Source organism: Oryzias latipes, chromosome 4, assembly GCF_002234675.1.
Source record: "Oryzias latipes chromosome 4, ASM223467v1".
NCBI lineage: Eukaryota > Metazoa > Chordata > Actinopteri > Beloniformes > Adrianichthyidae > Oryzias > Oryzias latipes.
The window spans coordinates 30901097-30920627 of record NC_019862.2 but is presented as its reverse complement, the minus strand read 5'-3'; the positions used below and the strand labels follow the sequence as shown (position 1 = coordinate 30920627).

The following is a 19531-nucleotide window of genomic DNA, read 5'->3' as shown; positions in this document are numbered from 1 at the left end:
CAGTCTCAACATCAGTTAGATGTCATTTTACCTAAGTCTGAATCAGCCTGCCACAATCCGCAATCCCCATTCCTCTGATGCTAGGCGGGAGAAAAAGGCAAAAATGGATGAGGGGGAGGCAGAGGGAAAAAGGGAAAGGAGGGGGAAGAGGGTAGGGAGTCTGTAATAGGATTTCAGTAGCACCCAGTTAACTTCCACCACCTGGACTTGGTTGGTAATTTGATATGCCCCATCAATAGGATTCATTTAACCTGCTGCAACATTACCATTGTCATTTATTTGACTTATGTATAAAAAAAAGTATTTCCTCCTGCACATTTTCTGTCCGATCCTTATCATTTAGCAGATGGGACATTGAGAGAATATTCCAGCTATAGAAAGCGTTTGACTGGAGGAGGATGGAAGCCAAACGCCGCGGCTGTAGTCTGCGCTTCAGGCTAAGCTTAATGTTTTTGGCCAGGCGGCATCCCCGTGGGGACGACCATAATGTCCTCCCAGATTAGAGGCTGGCACTCCTCTGAGCCGCTGCCTTTTATCAGAAACTCTGTAACCACAACATGGGATCATATGCAGGACATTAAAGTCTCACATTTTGCAGGTGTGACCATTATATGCCATGATTTTGTTTGTTGTTAGGTGGAATTATGGCAGTAGTCACAACCTCTCCCCACTTTTTTTATCCTTTAAAAATAGTTCCACTTGTTTTTCTTTGTCTTTTTTTTTTACTTTTATGTGTGAAATAACGGAAAACGAAAGTTCCAAAAGAATAGGCCGTCTGCGAGTAAAAACATGATAAAACCTGGACGGGACACGCAGGTGGCCTTCATGACATTTCCAGGGTATAGACCACTTAGCAGGCAAAAATGTTCATGCATATTTTTCAATGGACATGCTTCGGGTGCCAGGTCGTATTGGACACTATACAACGCTTAAGTTTGTGTTATGTTTGGGCACTCACTGTATCACCTGCACACCCCATGCATACAACATTTGCGCAAAGTGTTTCAAGGGCCAGTTCTTTAACCTTACTACTGTGTGGCGTAAGGACTCCCTACAACAGCATCACCCATACGTCATAAGTGCATGTAACTTATGGGTATCGTATTTTCCATAAGGCGCACTTAACAGTCGTGAATTTTCTCCAAAATGTACGGAGCGCCCTGTGGTGCGGTGCCGCTAATGTGTTGTTGTGTGACTTCGGTAAGGAGGGAAGTGAGGACGTGAAAGAAGACACCCCCCCTAATAGTACTAAAGTGCAGGTATGTGCATTATGCAGAACATCGCTTTGGCAACCATGAAAATACAAAGAGACACGCTTATGAAGCATTGTTTAAAAAGCAACATGGAAATCAAGCAGCTGCAAGAGAATTCAAGATTAAGGAATCCATGGTTCGCAAGTGGAGGAAACTGGAGAACGAATTCCGACAAGTCAAGAAGACGCATTCAAAGTACGGGCGCGAACGGCGTGTGAGTGATGGATGACGGATGGCAAACACACTTGTACTAAGACTGGGAGGCGGCGCCGGGCGAGTTACACCACAGACTGTGAATGGGTTGCAGAAGCTTGGGCTAACATGTCTGCTTGCACTTTTCTTCGAGCTTTCGCAAAAGCCTCATTCATGAGGAACGCACGACAACAAGACGGACTCTCACGATGACGAAAGGGAACCAGGTGTGTTTGATAGAAATTTAGCCCAGCTGATACAGAACAAGAGGACTTTGGTGGATTTTTGGATGCTGATTGATGACTGAAAAAATACAAAAAAAATCACAACCAACTCAGTTTTGCTCCTGCTGCCTTTTTTAAAACACACACTAGCATGCATGTTTTACCGGTATGTGTTAACGTGCCAGCGCCTTAAAACCCGCCATATGTGTTAAAACACAGAAAAAGCATCTATAACTGAAACTGCGACCTACAACCCAGTGCGCCCTATGGTTGTGAAATACGGTACTTTACGATTTTTATGGTGGCCATGTGAGCCTCAAAGGAATTTTAAGACATACCTGTGCTCCCCTTATGATGCAGTCGGTCCTCTCTACGGCCCTCCACCGGCCGTGATGACCCGGAAACCCGCAGCATTTGTGCGTCAACGTGTGCATGCAACGGTCAACGTGTGCATGCGACTAAGGCTTTATCTAAGTAGCAGCTTACATTTTTCATGAATTTTTTTGTTATTTACAATAAGTCAAACTCTTCAAAACGTGTTTTTATGTTCAATCTCACCATTTGATCACTTACAGCATTCTATCATCAGCATATAACTTTCTCAAAAACTCTTTTCTTGACCAAATACAACTAAAACCTACATTTTCGTCGTACAAGTGAAAACTTGTCCCTATTTTCAGATGTTTTTACAGCCCAAAGCAGCACACTTCACTGTTTTTTTCTTACCAATTTTCTGAAAATTAATACAACATGGCATACCGAGATGGTGGCGATGTTGACATATGGTTCAGAGGCCAATGGATTAGTTACGTATTTTAAACTCACCAAGCCAAAATGTTATGACACTGTTGATTCAATAAAGTTCATTGTGTCTTTTTTGTTTTGTTTTTGTTAAACGTACCGACATGTTCCGGTAAAATACCTTCCGCCTTCGTCACAACCAACTCAGTTGTTTAACAAAAACAAACCAGTGTCTGATAGAAAAATAATTGAAGTACTCAGTTATGACACTGTTGTGGAAACAAACATGTTTAAAGGAGTGGATACCCCCTCTGTCTGCCTTTTGTCCTCAGTGACAACTACATTTTGCAGTCCTACACACGTACATTCCAACTGGTGTTGTTATGAGCTTGCTAGCCATCTTTTACCTACTTTAGTTGTCACTCCGAAATGTGTCCTCACTGCAGTTTTTGAAAAATGCCTCTGCTGCAAGTTGTCAGAATTTCCACTAAGTGCTTGTGTGGAATGTTTTTCTTTCAGAGGGTCATTTTTAACATTGTCAACTTCTCCAAGACCAAGAGCCTGTACAGAGATGGCATGTCTCCCGTGGTCAAGTCTACCAGCAGGCCCAAATGGTATGTAAGCAGTTACTCACAAAAAATGTAAACGTTCAAAGACTTTAGGCAGCCTGTTAACGTTTTAAAACCACACCCACACACATAAAATGAAACTTTACGTTTTTATAGCAAATGCATCTGGATGCATTGGCATGTGGTCCATTGGTTTGATGTAATAACACTTGACTGATGAATGCAGACGTGTGTGTGTGTTCATGGAGAGGTGTGGCAGCAGGAACGGAGAGGGCGCAGCGAAATGCGTTTGCCGGGGGAGCTGGTGTATCCAGCGGGGCGGAGAACAGGGGATTGGTGATGAAGTGTTGCTGTCCAAGAGAAACCCTGACATCTGTCATTGGTTGATGGAGGGCACAGGCGGAAACGCCTGGCATCTGCCACCCCAAGAAACCGGCATCTGCTAGCTTAGCATCTGCACCGACCGTGCTGTAGCACGCCGGCTGCAGGATAATAGGTGGAGAAAATGGACATTACACAGTGGGTAGACAGGAAAGATGAGCTGCTGTCTGCAATATGGAATTGGCCAACATGCTGCACGTCAACATGTTCTCTTTATTATGTTTGCAGCTTTCAGTGCTGTGTGCTTGTGAAGTTGTAGCCTGCTGTTTACAAGTATTTCACAGGAAAATCCTGAGACAGAAACGCCAAGAATATAAGTTTTGCTTAATGAAAAGGCAAACAAATCTAGGAGCTGCATTTCCAGAAAAAAACTGCAGGGTTGATGATATATTACTGAATGAAAATGAAACTTAAAGGGTAATAATTGGCAAAAATAAATAAATGATCAAAGTTAATAAAGTCAAAACAGCACAATAACAAAAAAGATATGTTTATGAAAAATGCCAGAGCCAGGTATCAAACCAGCGAGCTTCTGCACCAAGGATTCCCCATGGATTTCAATGGAGGCAGAAATCCTGGAATATCTGGAAAAGTTCAAGGATTTGAAGAACCAAAAGTCATAGCTGGAAAAAGCTGAAAGAGCTGAACAATAGTAGGAGCATTTAAGTGGCAAAATATGGTGGAAGATACTAGAATGAAGAAAGAGAAACAGGAAAACAATGGTTGAATACTTTAGAGCATTCAACCAATGTTTTCCTGTTTTTTCCTGCTTTATAGTATTCAATGAACTAGAATTTACCTTAAATTGAAGAAGAAAAGGATCCTTCCATAGAAAATAGACATTGAAATTCACATAACCTTGAATGTCCAAACTAAAAATGTATACCGTAACATTTTATTCCTAAGTATACGGGACATTTTTGCTCTCATAATAATTAGCTGTTGAAGTATTGGAGGATTATTATTTAGGCCAGACTGCCTTTGCCTCCTTAACACTGTTTTCAATGTTGGGAAGCTTTGAGGTTTTTACACTTTTATTCCATTCATCAGAGTCCTGCTGACGCTGCAGCCACACATTGTTTCTGCTGCTGCATTAGAAACACCTTCTGAAAAAGAGACCCAGAGGTTTTCCACATTCACACACTACTTTACCACCTTTTTTATCGATAAAATTGTAGAAGAACTGAACATGTTTTGGAATTCTAGGAAGTATCAGTCAAGTCTGACACAAAGCACAGAAACGTTTTTTTGCTTAAAATCGAAGTGCTCTTTTATGAGATGAGTGCAAAGACCTTCAACAATGTATGTTTTATTTTAGGGCCCAGAAATCACACTCCTGTCACACATTTACATAGAAGCAGGCTTTTAGTAGTACTAACAAAGCCTTTGAGAGCAAAGTAGAGTTCAGCTTCTCTTCAGACAGTCCAGTGGGAAAGGAGGGAATCGAACCTGTAATCAAAGCTGCCTAACTAAAAGTTAAACAAAAGCCATCGATTGCGCTTCACAGTTTTGGAAGGTTTCTAGAGGTCTGAGGCCAGAAACTATTACATAAATTAGTTGTGTATTTAAAGAGCTGTATTTTTGTGTATTTGTTTATTGATAAAATGGAAATGATCATGTTTATACTTACTTTCTCATTTTCATTTATTCCTTTTTTTTAATTTTTATTTTATTTTCAGTGATGCTTCAACAACTCAAAAATTGAAAGACTGATGAATTGGTTTTGTCCACACAAAGTGATCAGGTTGCTTTCAGCACCTCCTCCTTCCGTCTCCATGAGCACAACCGAGCAGGGAAACTCCTAAAGCTGCAATCTTCTGTTTGACAGTTACAGACATGGAAAAAAAAATCAAAAAGCAAAGAGGAGAGCCCGGCCTGTCTGGTCCCGACTCGCACAGGGCAAGATGAAGAAAGCAAGATGAGACGGAGGAAGGAAGAAACACAGAAACAGACAGATTGGCTGAAGGAGGGAAAAAAACCAGAAAGTCTGAGGCAGAGATTACTGAGACAGGAACACAGGGAGGGGAAAACCAGGGAAAGTGAGCAGCAGAAGATTGCACCCCACCGCCCACCAAACCATATCTGTATTTATCAAAGGATTCGTGGGTTTTAGGTCTGGAGTTGAAGCCTTTATCTGTCCGTGCAGGCACCTCGTGTCCTGGGGCGTCAGCAGCTTGTTGCCGGAGGCTGCAGGGTGCATCTTGCCTCAGAAAAGCTGCGCTCCTCCGAGTGGGGGCAGGCAGATCGCAGTAAAAACAGAATTGTGGCCGAAAGACACTAGAACTAGAAAGAGTCTGGATTTATTACGCTTCAAACATTGCTCTGGAATACGTTTTTGTTGTTTAAGTTAAATTGTGACGTGGGTGTTAAAGTCCCACTCCGATCAGCTTCTGATTGATTTTCAAAGGGTTCCCAGTGGTCTTTTCATTATAATTATGTTTTTTTCAACAAAATCCAAAAACCCGTGTCATTTTCTAGGACATCGTTTCTGCAGAGCGGCAGGAGTTCATCCAAAATTTTGCCTCACGAGTGAAGAAAAAAATAAATAAATCAGTCGTGGGGGGGAACGTTGGGACTTAGCGATTCCTCCCCAACTTTCCCTATCTGTTGCTGAGAGCTCTCTGTTTGCACACTCTCTGCTAGTTTACAGCCCCCTACACCCCCAACCCAACATTGGTGGTGCAACAATAATGGGAAGCAATATTAGAGCCAGATTCCAGCTGAGACGAGGAAAACGAAGACGTAATTGGATCTAGTCGTCTTTAAGTTGGAAGTAGGGAGCTTGTGACCCACCCAGGGTCTTTTTCCTTCATCACAAATAGGCCCTTTTTTGAACTGTGATTTTTCATTTGCTCCCTATTCCCAACAACAAAGAAATTCTCAGAAATGCAATCTCGAGCTTAATTGACTTTATTTATGTCCTCCATCATCAGAAAAATGTCACAAGAATATGTGAAGAGTCCAGTAGGAACAAGGATGCCAGTTTGCGATTTTCAAAAGAACTTGGGATATTAAGTCATAAGAACTCATAGTTTTTGAATAACAGAATAAAAAACTGGAGAAAAATGTGTTGGACTGTGGAAGATAACAGTCCTTGTGGTGACAGCAGGTGCCAGCCACACTCGTTGCAGTCTGCTTCTTGTCAGACTGCTAGAGCAAAGAATTGCTCAGCATCCTTATTTTCTGTGATAAGCTAATTAGAAAGTCAGCGAGCGTGGTGTAATGCAGCTGTTGGAGGCAAGGATGCCATGGTGGGGGGGTAACGGCCTGAACAGCTACATGGGACAGACTGCTTCAACAAGCAGATGCCTCTTGCAGAATGTGGGGTGGACGGAGGCAGGAGGAGAGAGTGCCAGAGCTGCCATGTACAATCAGCTAACACTGCCCGTCCTTATCAGGTATCGGAAGAAATGCAGATTCAGAATTCTCATTTTCATTCCAAAACCATTTTTGTTTGGGTATAAAAACAGCTCCCCATATTTCAAGCATTATATGCGCCAATACAATAAGAGAACATTTACAATTCCTAATTTAGTAATTTACTGAGAAAACTTGGAAGTTCGAATAATATAATTCTAAAGATACTATTTAAAAAAATCATTGAAACATATTTTTTCAAAAACTACAAAATCTATTAAAAGTAAATCAGTGTTTTCCATGATTTGAAGGACGTTTCACACAGCCACTGCATTCATTCTGCACATGACACGGTTGCAAGTTGGTCATATGTGAATATATGTGGAGAAATGTGAGAAATGAAATACAGAAGAACACGCAAAGAACACGAAAATCAACACAGAACATGAACCCTGCATGATTATCGCACTGTTTATATGCAATTCATTAGTGGTTTGTACATCAATTACGTGAATTTAACGTGACGTGTGACGAATGTGTGATAAAAAAGTTACACATGGTGATGGTTCATGCATGAAAAGTCTGTTAGACATACATGGAATGGTCGTGGAAATACACAAATTTGTGTTTGCGTCTGACAAAAATCACGCACAATTGTGAAAATTTACATCAAAATGAGGTAAAAACTACGTAAAATACGTATAAACTGTGTAATTCACAACCAACCAAATATTTTGAACAGCTCAAAACCGAAATCCTGTAAAGACCAGTCGGCCGAAACCCTCGACGGACATCTGCGCACATCAATGAATGACGAACACACGCAAGAAACATGTCTGATTTCTGTAGATCACGCATGCACAAATGACTCAAATGCGTATTTTTCTGAAGTGAATTCCCATTTAGTGCTGCAAACTATAAGCACTTCCTCTGGCAACGCTTAATATGAAGGAATTGTTGTGATCAGTAATGTCGACTTTCATTAACTTTCCACGTCTTACTCAGTTGGTTGGCATTGGATAAAAATAGCTTCGGCTTCTTGTGAGCAACAGAACGGAGTCAGAGTTGAAGGAAGCTGGTTGCTAAATGTTGCTACTAAAGTCAGAAGCAGCTGACCTTGATGAAGGGGAAGCAACTTTTTCTTTTTCTCTTGCGGTCTCCCACAAATACAGCTTGTTCAGAAATGTGCACAGCGGCTTTCTGACAGACGGTCGCAGTCGGGAAGATTTTGCTTTTCCCCCTAAAATCTGTGTTCTAAGAACACGATGCAACTGCAAAGGGAAATTCTATTCGGAGGTGTCTGCTTCGCCGTCGGACTGCACGTTTCCCGTAATTGTTCTGTCAATCAGAGGCGCCGTGTCCTTGTTTCTGTTGCCACCTGTTCAGTTCTGGCAGTGGGTGGGAGTTCAGGAAAGGTAAGACATAGGGTGAAGGAACAACGCGGGGCATCTCTGCATTTTTTACTGCCTTTTCTCCTTTGTCTAACTCACTGTAGCCCTAGCCTTAGTTACTTTTATCAGTATTCATTGTGTGTGGGGTCATGGGTCGTACGTTTTAATGGAGGGGAGTGGGAAGGGTGAAGAGTGGCTTGGGTTTTTTATTGTAATGTTGTGTTTTTTGTCTTTTTTGTTCTAAATGTTAAAGCGCTTCCAGTTGCGCAATGTATGAGAAGCGCTTTTTTATAAATAAAGTTTGATTTGATTTGATTTGCCCATCACCCGCAGACGGCCCGTCTCCACCCGTAAGGACAGTTGTGACTCAGGCCTTACTGACAACTAGGGGCGTGTGTCATACAATGCGTCCACTCCTCTCTATGACCCTCCACGGTCCCGGGCAACCCAGAAACCTGCAGCAACCTGTAGTCCCCCCCGTACCCCCCCGGGTGTGTGATTGTGGCAGGAGTCTGTTTTGTTTGTGATTTAGGGGAAGCTTTTGTATCAAATGCTGGCAAAAGTATTAAATATTTTGCTATAATTTCCAAAATGATCTAATAGTCAAAATAAGTGTGTTTTTGATTAGAACTCAGCAGCATTTGTTCCCCTCCCTCTGAGCTGAAACAACTCGCCGCGTTTCTTCTGAATTACTTCACAAACACCTGGTATCAGGAAATGTTGGGCTGTAATTAGTCAAGTGGGCCACAAAAGGGGCAACAGCATTGTTTGCCTCAATCCCCGCTGAAAATTTAGTTAGCATGCGATGGACTTTTTAAAAGGAGTTTCAAGAGTTTAATCAAGATGTTTGAGAAAAGCGTTTCTGACTGTCAGCAGAATATTTTGTCCTTTCCAAAGCATAATAATGTTGTCAATTATCAAACTAAATCACATGAACGTCAAATGCACACTGGAATAGTGTTTCTCTGCTTAACTGTGTCACCTAAAGCTGCTGCACTAAAACATTTGTTAGAGTGGAGAACTGGCAGCGCCTGGATGGTGGAGGCGGGTGATTCCTCTCTGGAGGACCGTGTCAGGCGTCAGACTAAAGATGGACAGGACCTAAAGGCTTTATGATGGTTCCAGCAGACGTAGCTGACTCCTAATAAGAATGTTCAGCGGCTTCCTGAACACCCCCCCCCCCCCCCCCTGCCTGCTGCTTGCACAATTAAGCACGTGCCATGTCTTTTAATAATAGCCATTTTTAATTGTCGACAAATGAAGAGTGATGTAAGATTGCTAATAGCTTGTGCTAATTAATAGGGGAATTGAAGGCTTGTTAATTAAGGGCAAACAGGACAAGGAGCGGCTCGGGTAATTTAAGCAATAAAATTGAAACTAACGACTGATTTCTAAACAGACTCTTTAACAAGCGTCCCCCAGTTTGCTGTTAGAGAACACTTGTAGCCTCCATCCTAAACCTGAGCACCCTTTCCCCTGACTAGTCACACACAGTATGTACTCACAAACTAAGGATAGGCAGAGGAAGTATAAAAGCCAATGGCCTTGATTTATGTATATGACAGCCTCTAGACATAGTTATAAATCCTAATATGTAAGGTTCTACGCTTTACATCTATATATACATAAAAAAAAGATTTTTCCCCAGTGTTTTAGAATATTAATGAATTTGATCCACAGATACAGATGTGTTCAAACTGAATGCACAGCTCAAAGACCACACCTTGGCTTCACACATCCACGATCATCCTGAGAGACGCAAGGGAGCTTTCAGCGTTTCCCTTTCAAAGATTTACTGCAATCTTCTACGGTATAAATATATATTAAACTTATATTGTGCCCCAGGCTTCTCTATCTGTTAGATAATTTAAAACAGAGGGTGCGTTTGGTCTTGTCTCCGTGTTCCCAGATACATTTTGGACCGTGAACTATATCAATCATTGACAATCTGGAGGTTTTCATAAGAGAGACTTGGATTAAAAACAAAATGCATGCAGTGTTTGGTTTGTCTGTCAACATTTTCAACGATAAGGGAAATAAACAAGATTTTTTTTTTTTTAATAAAAAGGCGGTATAGAAGTATTAAAGGGAGATGCACACACATAATTCCCTGTCGCTGACATGGACGCCAAAATGAAGTAGACTGATCTATAAAGCTGATGAAATGTGGGAAAAGAAGAATTGCCTTATATACAGTTCAGTGGTTCAAGTCCCACTCCAATCATTCATTGTAGAAAGCGTTACCAGCTGTATCTTGATTACGATGATGTCGTTTTATCCACATTTTTTCTAAAAAGTATTTCTTTCAGGACATAGTTTCTTCAGAGCGGCAGGAGTTCATCAGGGATTCACCTCTGTGTAGTGGGCTGAACTGTTGGACCCTCCTTAGACCCTCCTTAAGAAGTATTGTATAAAAGTATAAAACTTAGTATCAAAAACTTACCTCCTGGTTGTAGTTTGTACATAACTACCAGAAACGTAATTTTACACAATTTGAATCACCTTTTTTTACATATGTCCTGAGAAAAATTCTACAAGACCGAGTTAAAAACAGGTTTTTCATTGGAGTGGGTCTTTAAGGGAGTCTTAAACAAATGTAAAGCGTTCTTTGCATTTCCAAATCTGACCAGTTGTTTTGAAAGCACAGAAAAGTGATCCAAAATCTGTATCATGAGAAAAAAAAGTCTTCTTTTCTGAGGCTCTCTGGTAGATGTGAAAGCAGGAAGTTAGAAAGAGAGAGAATCTCCAGCCGAAGCAATCAACTGTTCATTCAGCTTCCTTGTTCACAGAAACTCATTTGCCTGCTGCCAGAGGTGCTGAAAGAGGATTATGTGGGGAAAATAATGGGACAAAATATCGCAAATAGATTAATAATCTTTCAGCACACTAAGCGTACTTGCTTGTGTTTTATGCGCCGAATAACTGGTCTTTCTGTTTGCGGTTTCAGGAAAACGTGTGAGTATATTGCTATTAAAGAGGCATCTTTTCTCTGAATCAACACACAGAATGACTCAGTTGGACTGTTTGTTGTTTGCCTCCAGGAGAATTAAAGATATTCCTAATTTATTCTTTTACTGGCTGTGTACGCATGTCAGCGCAGCCCGCCCTGAAAGCGCTCCAATCTAAATGCTTTTGTCAAAGGCGATCTGGTAGATTGCAGTAAGCAAAAGTGCAAATTGATTGTGTCATCTCATAATGAACTGAGTGAAGCGTTGCAGCTTTTTTTTCCTTTTGTGGAGCCAACGGCTTCCTGATTACTGTATTGTGAGCTGCAGCTGCTTTAAACACGGCCGGACCTCACTTTCATACAAACATTTAAAGTGTGGATGCCATGCTTTGAACAACTTTGTCAAATAAAAAAGCCCTTTAAACGCTGATTCTATTGATACCAATAGTTCGCGTCGAAAAAAATCCGAAGCATATGAATAATAGACATCTTTCGAAGGAATCAGAGATTTGGATCTGCCGCTAGAGCGCAGGCTGGAAGTGAACCCAATATGACCTGTGACGTCATGAAAGGCGTTGATTTTCGCAGTTCCGCTTCGGACAGCATGTAAACAAAACCGGTAGTCTTCGTTTCTCTCGTGTTTAAATCTGTTAATCATCAACATGCCAAGTCGTTGTGTGGCAGCTGGATGTAGCAATACATCTACTGAAAGTGTATCTGTGTATAAAATTCCCAAACAAGAAACGCTGCTGAAAAGGGGAAAGTTCAAGAAGGTGGACGGCGAAGGATTTTTCCCTCCAGATCTGCAGGAGAGAAGTCTGCGTTTTCGAAGGGACAAAAACCGGGACACAAACGAAGAATTTTGAACGGAGAGTTGGGAGGAGGATCTTGGCTTCTGAGTCGAGGAAAGGCGGGTGAGCTGGAAGCGAGCGAGCCGTTTTCTGGGTCGGAGAGGACGGCGCTGGAGTCGGGAGCGGAGGCTGCTAAGCTAGTGTGCATCACGATGGATCACATTGAGGCGAAGTAGTCGTGTTTTCTGTTGTCCTTGGATCCAACTGGAGTATTTCAACGCACTCAATGTTTTGCAAGAGAAGCAACAGGCCTGCAACGTTTTTTTTCTTTTGCTTTTGAGGTGCCGGTACCGTGAGTAAACTGAACTGTGTGTGTGTGAGCGCGCGCGCGCGCACGAGAAAAGGTTTCAAACGGGTTCAAACGGGTAAAACTGTTAATGTTCCACAGTTGTTAATGGTATACAGTGACTTTGTTAACTAAAGAGTAGTACCATCTGGGAAACTTTTATTTTGTGACATTTATTTTGTAAATTGGGTTGAAAACCAGTGTTTACCTTTGTTTAGATTAGGCCAAAAGGGGACATTTTGAGTATATTTTAGGGTAAGTGGAGTAATTTAATTTTATACATTTTTTAGACTTACTGGAGTCTAGCCGAATCTTCATGCTGGCTATCGTCATGATCGGCATGATCACTAGACCTACTACTTTCTGCTATATCCTCCTCACTTTCGCAAAAGGGTTCGAATCGATACGGTTGCAAAAGTGACTCATCATCATGATAATCTCCGCAACTTTCCTCTTCATCTTTCTGTTCATCTGATGATAAATCGCTAATAGAGACGGTAGCATCACTCTGTGCTTCGCTATCGGTGCTAGCCATGTTGTCTGCCTTGTCTTCCTTTCGTTACGTCACAAACAGGGCGGCGCGAATTCGGCGGAATGCGTGAAGCCGGCGGCCGTCCTCGTTGTTTATATTGCGTTTTTCGCTATTTATTCTTTTTCGAAAAATATTAAAAACAATCGCAACATGAAATAGAAACTATTTACTATATTTTGGCTTATTAAAATAGGCCATGTCACCCACACTTTAAGAAACGTTATTTTACAAAACCCCGTCATGATTCAACTTCACTGCCTTTTTTTCTTTTCATCTTCGCAAAACAACAAAAACTAAAGGTCTCACACAGGTTCTTATACAAGAGCAATGAAAGATAAGATAACGATACTGTATTGATCCCAGCTTGGGAAATTGGGTTGTTGCAGCGACTGTATACAGGCTGAATAAGACACGAACAAACAAACAATGTGTGACAATCAGGGAAGCAATCAGTCAGATGCAGCCTTTAGAAACACACGCATCAAGTCAGTTTATCTGTGGCAAAAGAGTTATAAAGTCCAATGGAGTGAGGTAGGTATGATCTCCAGTAGCGGTTGGTGTGACAGTGAAGCTGCCTCAGCCTCTTGGAAAAGGCGCTTTGGTGACCGTCCATTACAGGATGGAGAGGACGCTCAGGATGATCCATGATGGATACCAGCTTATTCAAAGTCCTCTCCATCACAGCTTTCAAGGTGTCCGTTTTGCACCCAATTACAGAGCCAGCTCTTCTAATCAGTTTGTTCAGCCTCTTTGTGTCCCTGGCAGCTATGCTGACCCCCCAGCAGCCCACCGAGAAGAACAGAGTGCTGGCCACATTAGACTGGTAGGACATCCCGAGCATCCTGCTGCACACGTTGAAGGACCTGAGTTTCCTCAGGAAGTCGAGTCTGCTGCTGGCCTGTATGTAATAGATGTGATTGTGGTTTGAGCAACTCTAATGAACTATTTTGCAAAGTCAAGATTTCAAGGTTCTTTAGCAGAACAAAATCTGTGAGAGGTAGAACCAAAATGTTCCCTCCCTTTGATTGAGCAATTGTAGAGAAATTCTACCTGTTAAAAATGTTGCTTTATTGTCTCCTCTATGACACTCACTCACTTTTGTCAATACAGCAACCTTCTTAGTCTAGATGGATTTCTAAAGAAAGGATCATACATCGTTTGTATTATGGAGTTTAACAGCGTAAAACCAAAGCTTTGTTTAGCCCTATATCACTGGCTAAAGCTTTTAATTATTGATAAGGGAGATATTTTTCTCAAAGAATTCAGATCCCTTAGAACCTGATCCCATGACATCGTTCTTCATGGATGCTCCCGACCATGTTCATCCTTTTAGGACCATGGAGAACCCGTGGACCAACAGTCACTCCTACAGGATGATGTTGATGTCTCAAAACCTAAACTATGTGCTTGATCACATGACAGTGCTGTGGTGGCTTCAGGTTTTGTTCTTTTGCTTTGGTCCCACACACACAGCTCTGGATGAGCATGTGTGACCCTGGGTGTGCCATAAACATGAGCACATGGCTTCTCTGTGACTGCGGTCATCTGTTGGTACTCGCTCATATTTGTGTTTGTCAGCAAGTTTGTTGACGACAGAGTAGGCCATCGAGGTGGGATTGTTCATAGTGTGAGGAAACGGCTCATCTGAATATAGATGGGTCCCATCTGGAGGCGCTTGGCTTTGGCCCTTCATAATTTTGTAAGCAGCTAAGCATCTGGGGAACACTAATGAAACTAAAGGCACAACAAAAGGCCCTGGGCTACCACAGCCAGCCTGTAGCTGTCAGGGATGTGGGGTGAGGGAATAGGAAGATGGGGGCTAAAAGAATGGATGGAGGATGACATGAGCCAGGAGGAAAGAGTGTGCTGAGAATATTAGATGTCTTAAGGAGACCTAGATGACTCCTTTGAGACGATGGGAAAGAGAGCCAACTAGGCCATTAGAAAACCGAGCCAATAAATGAAAACAGTGGTGTCCTTATTGTGGCCCATTAACTTAGATGTTCACCATGAGATATCTGCACTGTTTGCCACTGTAATGAGCAATACAGCCATGCCTTAGTGTGGAGTGATGCACCATCTAGAAGAAATCCCTCTGGTTAAACAGAATTCACATTTGCTTTTTTGTAAAGCAGCTTTTAGTTAAACCGAGTCTCTGATCTTGGTGTTCTTAAGATAAATCCCAGCATGGTGTTTACTTTTAACCTTTAACTGTTTTTTTTTTCATCTGACGTTTTATATGAAACCAAATAAAATGGAAGTAGAAAACAAAAGATTGTATCCTGCCTACAAACTCTCACACTTTAGTAGATTGATTACAGTTAAAAGTACATGTCGCCTGTAATCTCATAAGCCTATATTTGTGAAAATATTGATTTCTTTTTCAAGCTTCACTCGTTTTTTCCCTAAAGGTTTGCATTTGTTATGGTAGAGTCAGTTGGTGTGTGGATTGTTTTCCAGCCTGGAAGGAGTTGAGGTCTGGACTTTGTTTGTTAATTCACCAGTGAACAAATTCAGAAGCTTTGAGACATTTTTTACAATTTGAGTTCTACTTCTTCCAGTTTCCTTTTCTTAGATTTGTCTTTACCTTGTAGGATTCATGTATGCAGACCAGCCTTCAAGCCTACATACATACAATTATCTCTCATTTGTTGTGCAATATTATATATAGCCCTGAAAATCCATAGTTGCTGCTGGATGTGGTTTCTTGGAGGGAGAACAATACGCCTCTATTCTTAAACTTTATTATTATACTTCCTTTATTCTTCTGTAAGCTTGATTTCCCAGTGGCAATGAAATAAAAAAGCAATGGGCTCTGGTTTTTATTACTGTCATCTTTGTTTTTAGCCTAGTGAGTAGAATTGGGGTAATCTTGAGGAGTTGCACTTTTACCCCCCATTTGAAGTCGAGAAAATAAAAATAAAAAAACAGCCAGCAAAAACAGCAATCAGCATAATAAAGAAATGACCTGTCAAAAGCAGCGTGTTTGAAACTGGAGGGCTGCCAGCACGCCGGCACCCAGCGGTTGTTTATGACTGGTTGAGTCAGTATGAGTCCAATGGTGGCCTTCGCTTTCTGCCAACTCCCACAGTTTAGGAAAAGATGGTTTAGAGAAGATTAGGACCACAGGCAGAGCAAGGAGGAGGAGGAGGGAAGAGGCAGACAGTAAGATGTAGAAAGTAAATCTTTCACACACAAAAACAAGGAGAATAGGTACATACTTATAGATACCAGATACTTTTCCTGATGTGGAAAAGCCGAAGATTGCCTGAAACCGTTTTTTAATCAAGAACCAGATTAACATTTTGCATACTTTTGTTATTATTGCCTCATATGCACCAGCTGACTGTCAAACAGCACAGTCAAGGCCCTATGGACCTCCACACATGTAATTACAATCGAACCAAGATAATTATATAGGCGGGGACAAAGACAGATCTTATCATTTTCAGAACAATGCTGTCCAATCTCTTCATGTGCATTCTTTTTCTTCACTTATCAGCTGCCATGTTGCTGTAATCAGCGAGACAGTGTCCTTCCCCATTTGAAAGCCATAAATGTCAGTACATAAACCTCTAATTTTGTCAAGATTTGAAAGTTGAAGACGTTAAAATTGACCGAAACTCAGACAAAGATTTGTGTTTTTGAGATCTCAACCATATTTAGTTATCCTGAACTTCAACTCAGAATCTAAAAAGACAAAGTTTGGTTTTTAAGTAGCTGTGCTTTAGCTTCTGCAAAAAAGCCAGGCAAAATAAATTGGATCAACAAAAGCGTTGAGTACTATTAGCAATTATAATATACTAAATACGTTAAACAAAGAATATTAATATGATTTGTTAGTCATGAATGTGTCTTCTTGTGTTGGAAAGATTTAACCTTATACAAGGGGATTTATGGATCTGCAGACAAAGAGATATTATACTTGTATAAACTCCTTTTGTATTTGAGGCTAAGCTTTATTTATAATAATTATATTTGTATGCATTCCTTGTTGGACCGGACGGAAGAAAACAAGAAAGAGAGAGAGTGGGACATAGGAGGCGATAATACACATGACACATTTAATTATGACACAACAGTGTCTTAACCCTTGTGCTATCTTGGATGACCCCACCCTTACATTGAGGTGTTCTCCCTACCATGACAAAGGTGGATAAAGGTGGAAAGATTTCATGTAATCCATGGACACCAGTGAAGATCACAAATCATTGAAGAAAAAAGGTTCAGAGCACTGTCTAGTCTAGTGGGTCTAGATGACCCAACTCCCAATGTTGAAGTGCCTAGGATAGCACAAGGGTTAAGTAAATTGTATGACTTTTTTTCACGTACACACACCAACAAACAGTCTGCACACAGCTATTTACAGGTTGGAAGTATATTAATACATTATTGATGGAAAATGTATCTCACAAGACTTATGCACACAGACAGCTACACACATGATTTGCATTACCAAGATTCTTGAGGAAGGGTGTAAAAACAATACCCATGCCCATATTTGTGGAAAAGTGAACAAGCAGGTGGGTTAAATTCAACCCAGCTAGGCCTTGACTCTGAGGCCCAACTCAAGCTGTATCATATGGACCAAACAACCTTGGAATGGGCGGTATAGGAGGCATATGCATATTCATGGCCTCATGGAACTCCTGAAACTAGACTCTAAACATTTAAATGGAAAATGAACAAAAAAAACGTTAATTTGAATAACCCACCACTGATTTTCTGTTTCCAATTGTAAATTGACCTTATGGTAGAGTGTCCACCTTGTGACTGGAAGGCCGTGAGTTAAAATCCGGGCTGAGTCATACCAAAGACTCTAAAAATGGAACCCAATGCCTCCCTGCTGGACACTCAGCATTAGGGGGTTGGATTGGGGGGTTAAACCACCAAATGGTTCTCGAGTGCAGCTGTGTCTGCAGCTCACCGCTCCCCCAGGGGAGGGGTTATATACGGAGAGCAAATTTCACAAACCTAGGTGTGTGACAGATAATGTGAATTTGACTTTGAGATACATATTCACTCAATGTTTCTCAGTTCTTTGTCTGCTATCATTGAGCACAGCGCTTCCTTTGAGACAAATGTAGTCCCGGTCCTGGCTTGCTTTGTTTTTTATCCGGTGGCTGTATTGGACCAGTTACAAACTGAAAATCACAGCAGATTCAAAGCATTAAGACGCCTTTGTGATAGTTTGTTATGTTTGATTCGATAAACACTGGGCAGCAAAAAATAAATAAATAAGACGTGCCCACCTGAAACATGTATAGAATTTTTCAGAATCAATACCATAAAACAATTTCACGCTTCAAAACGTACTCCACAGCACTGCTATAGATCCAGTGTTTCCCATAACACTCCAGTGCTTTGGCTGATGGAGGAAAAAGTAAAGTCCAAGTAAATGAAAGATGTTTCGTGATATTTTTATGCCATAAAAATAGTCATCCTGATAAAACCTGTAACGATCTGATGATTGCAACTCATAGACGGCATTTAGACGCCACATGTGTTTATTAAGTTTTACAGCATTAATGCCCTTGAGGATTATGGGAGCATGAGTGTGTAGAGTTGAAGAGAAGACGGAGTAAAAGAGTGAAGTTTTGACACTTGATCCATTCTGCTCTTCCAACTGTCATTTACATGAATGTTTCCCTTTCCATTTTCCCTTCGGGGATCAATAAAGTTGTTCTTGAATCTTGAATTCTTGAATCTTGAATGTTTCCTTTGAATGGAAATGATTCTAAACCCTTTATCGTGGTATTTTGGGGAACATAAAAAGTGCATCTACAGATGACTTCCAGATTAAATTATAGTAAATATAGAGTTTACAATTTGTGAGAGGATACGGTATTCCCTGCTCTGGGATGGAGACAGACCTGCATTCGTACTTGGTAACTTCAAATATGAAAAAAGTCTTTATGGGATGTTTGTAGGTTTGGTGTAATGGTTCTAAACTGATGTCAAAACAGGGTACCAGGTGGAGGCATTGCTGTGTGTGTTAGTTTGGTTTGTGCGGGTCTCTTTTGTGGGTCTTTACTCACTTTAACAACTTCTCAGTTTCACTGGCCAAACCAGCAGCTGGCAGACAGAGATTGCCCACTCATCGAACCACTTTATCACCGGGCGCATGGAGTTCAAGGGGGCTGTCAAAGACCAAGCTGAGTAGCCTTCTCACTTCTTGAAAACCGACACACTCTTACACCACTAGTGTGGAGTGGCATAAAACGACGAGCGAACCATCCAAAAGAGTGGATGAGTAAAGTGCTATGAATATTTTTCCTGACCTTAATGAACACTAGCATGTTGGGTATAGATTTTCTCCTGTAGGCTGCTTTGCCTAAACCCCACTCCTATTAGGAGATGCAGGCAAAATGAAGCAACCTCAATATCTCTTTCTTTGAGCAGATTTAACTCCTCTCTCTCTGGTTAATTTTCTGAGCTTTTCTTGGAGATCTGTCTCACAATCTTTTGTGTTTAACATTAATTTACACGGCAGTGTTCATACGCATTGTGAATACTCACAGACCAACAACAGTTAGTGCTGAGTTTTAGCTTTGAATTACCGTAACTCTTCAACTTTTACTCAATTAATGTGGTTCCATCAGATTCTGAAATGGAGAAGTAAGCTTTGTGTCATAATAGTGGTGAAGTGTTCACACAATCAACTCAAACCAGCCGATTCAGACGCAGAGACGAGCAGCTTTACGATGCATCAAAGGATGCATCAGAATCTGTCGAAATCATGTTAATTTTATAAACGGTTGAAGAGTCAACGGTTGTTTAGAGAGCTGTGTGTGAATGTGTGTGTGA

The 19531-nt window shown here is 41.2% G+C and overlaps 1 protein-coding gene across 1 annotated transcript in view; it reads left to right on the top strand.

Annotated features, from left to right (window-relative positions):
- agbl4 (ATP/GTP binding protein like 4) overlaps positions 1-19531 on the top strand; it is a gene marked incomplete in the record, with an annotated part of 251965 nt that overhangs the window by 142072 nt on the left and 90362 nt on the right. Inside the window, 1 exon segment of the mRNA XM_023954574.1 lies at positions 2930-3024. Within this exon segment, the coding sequence (XP_023810342.1) occupies positions 2930-3024 (95 nt within the window).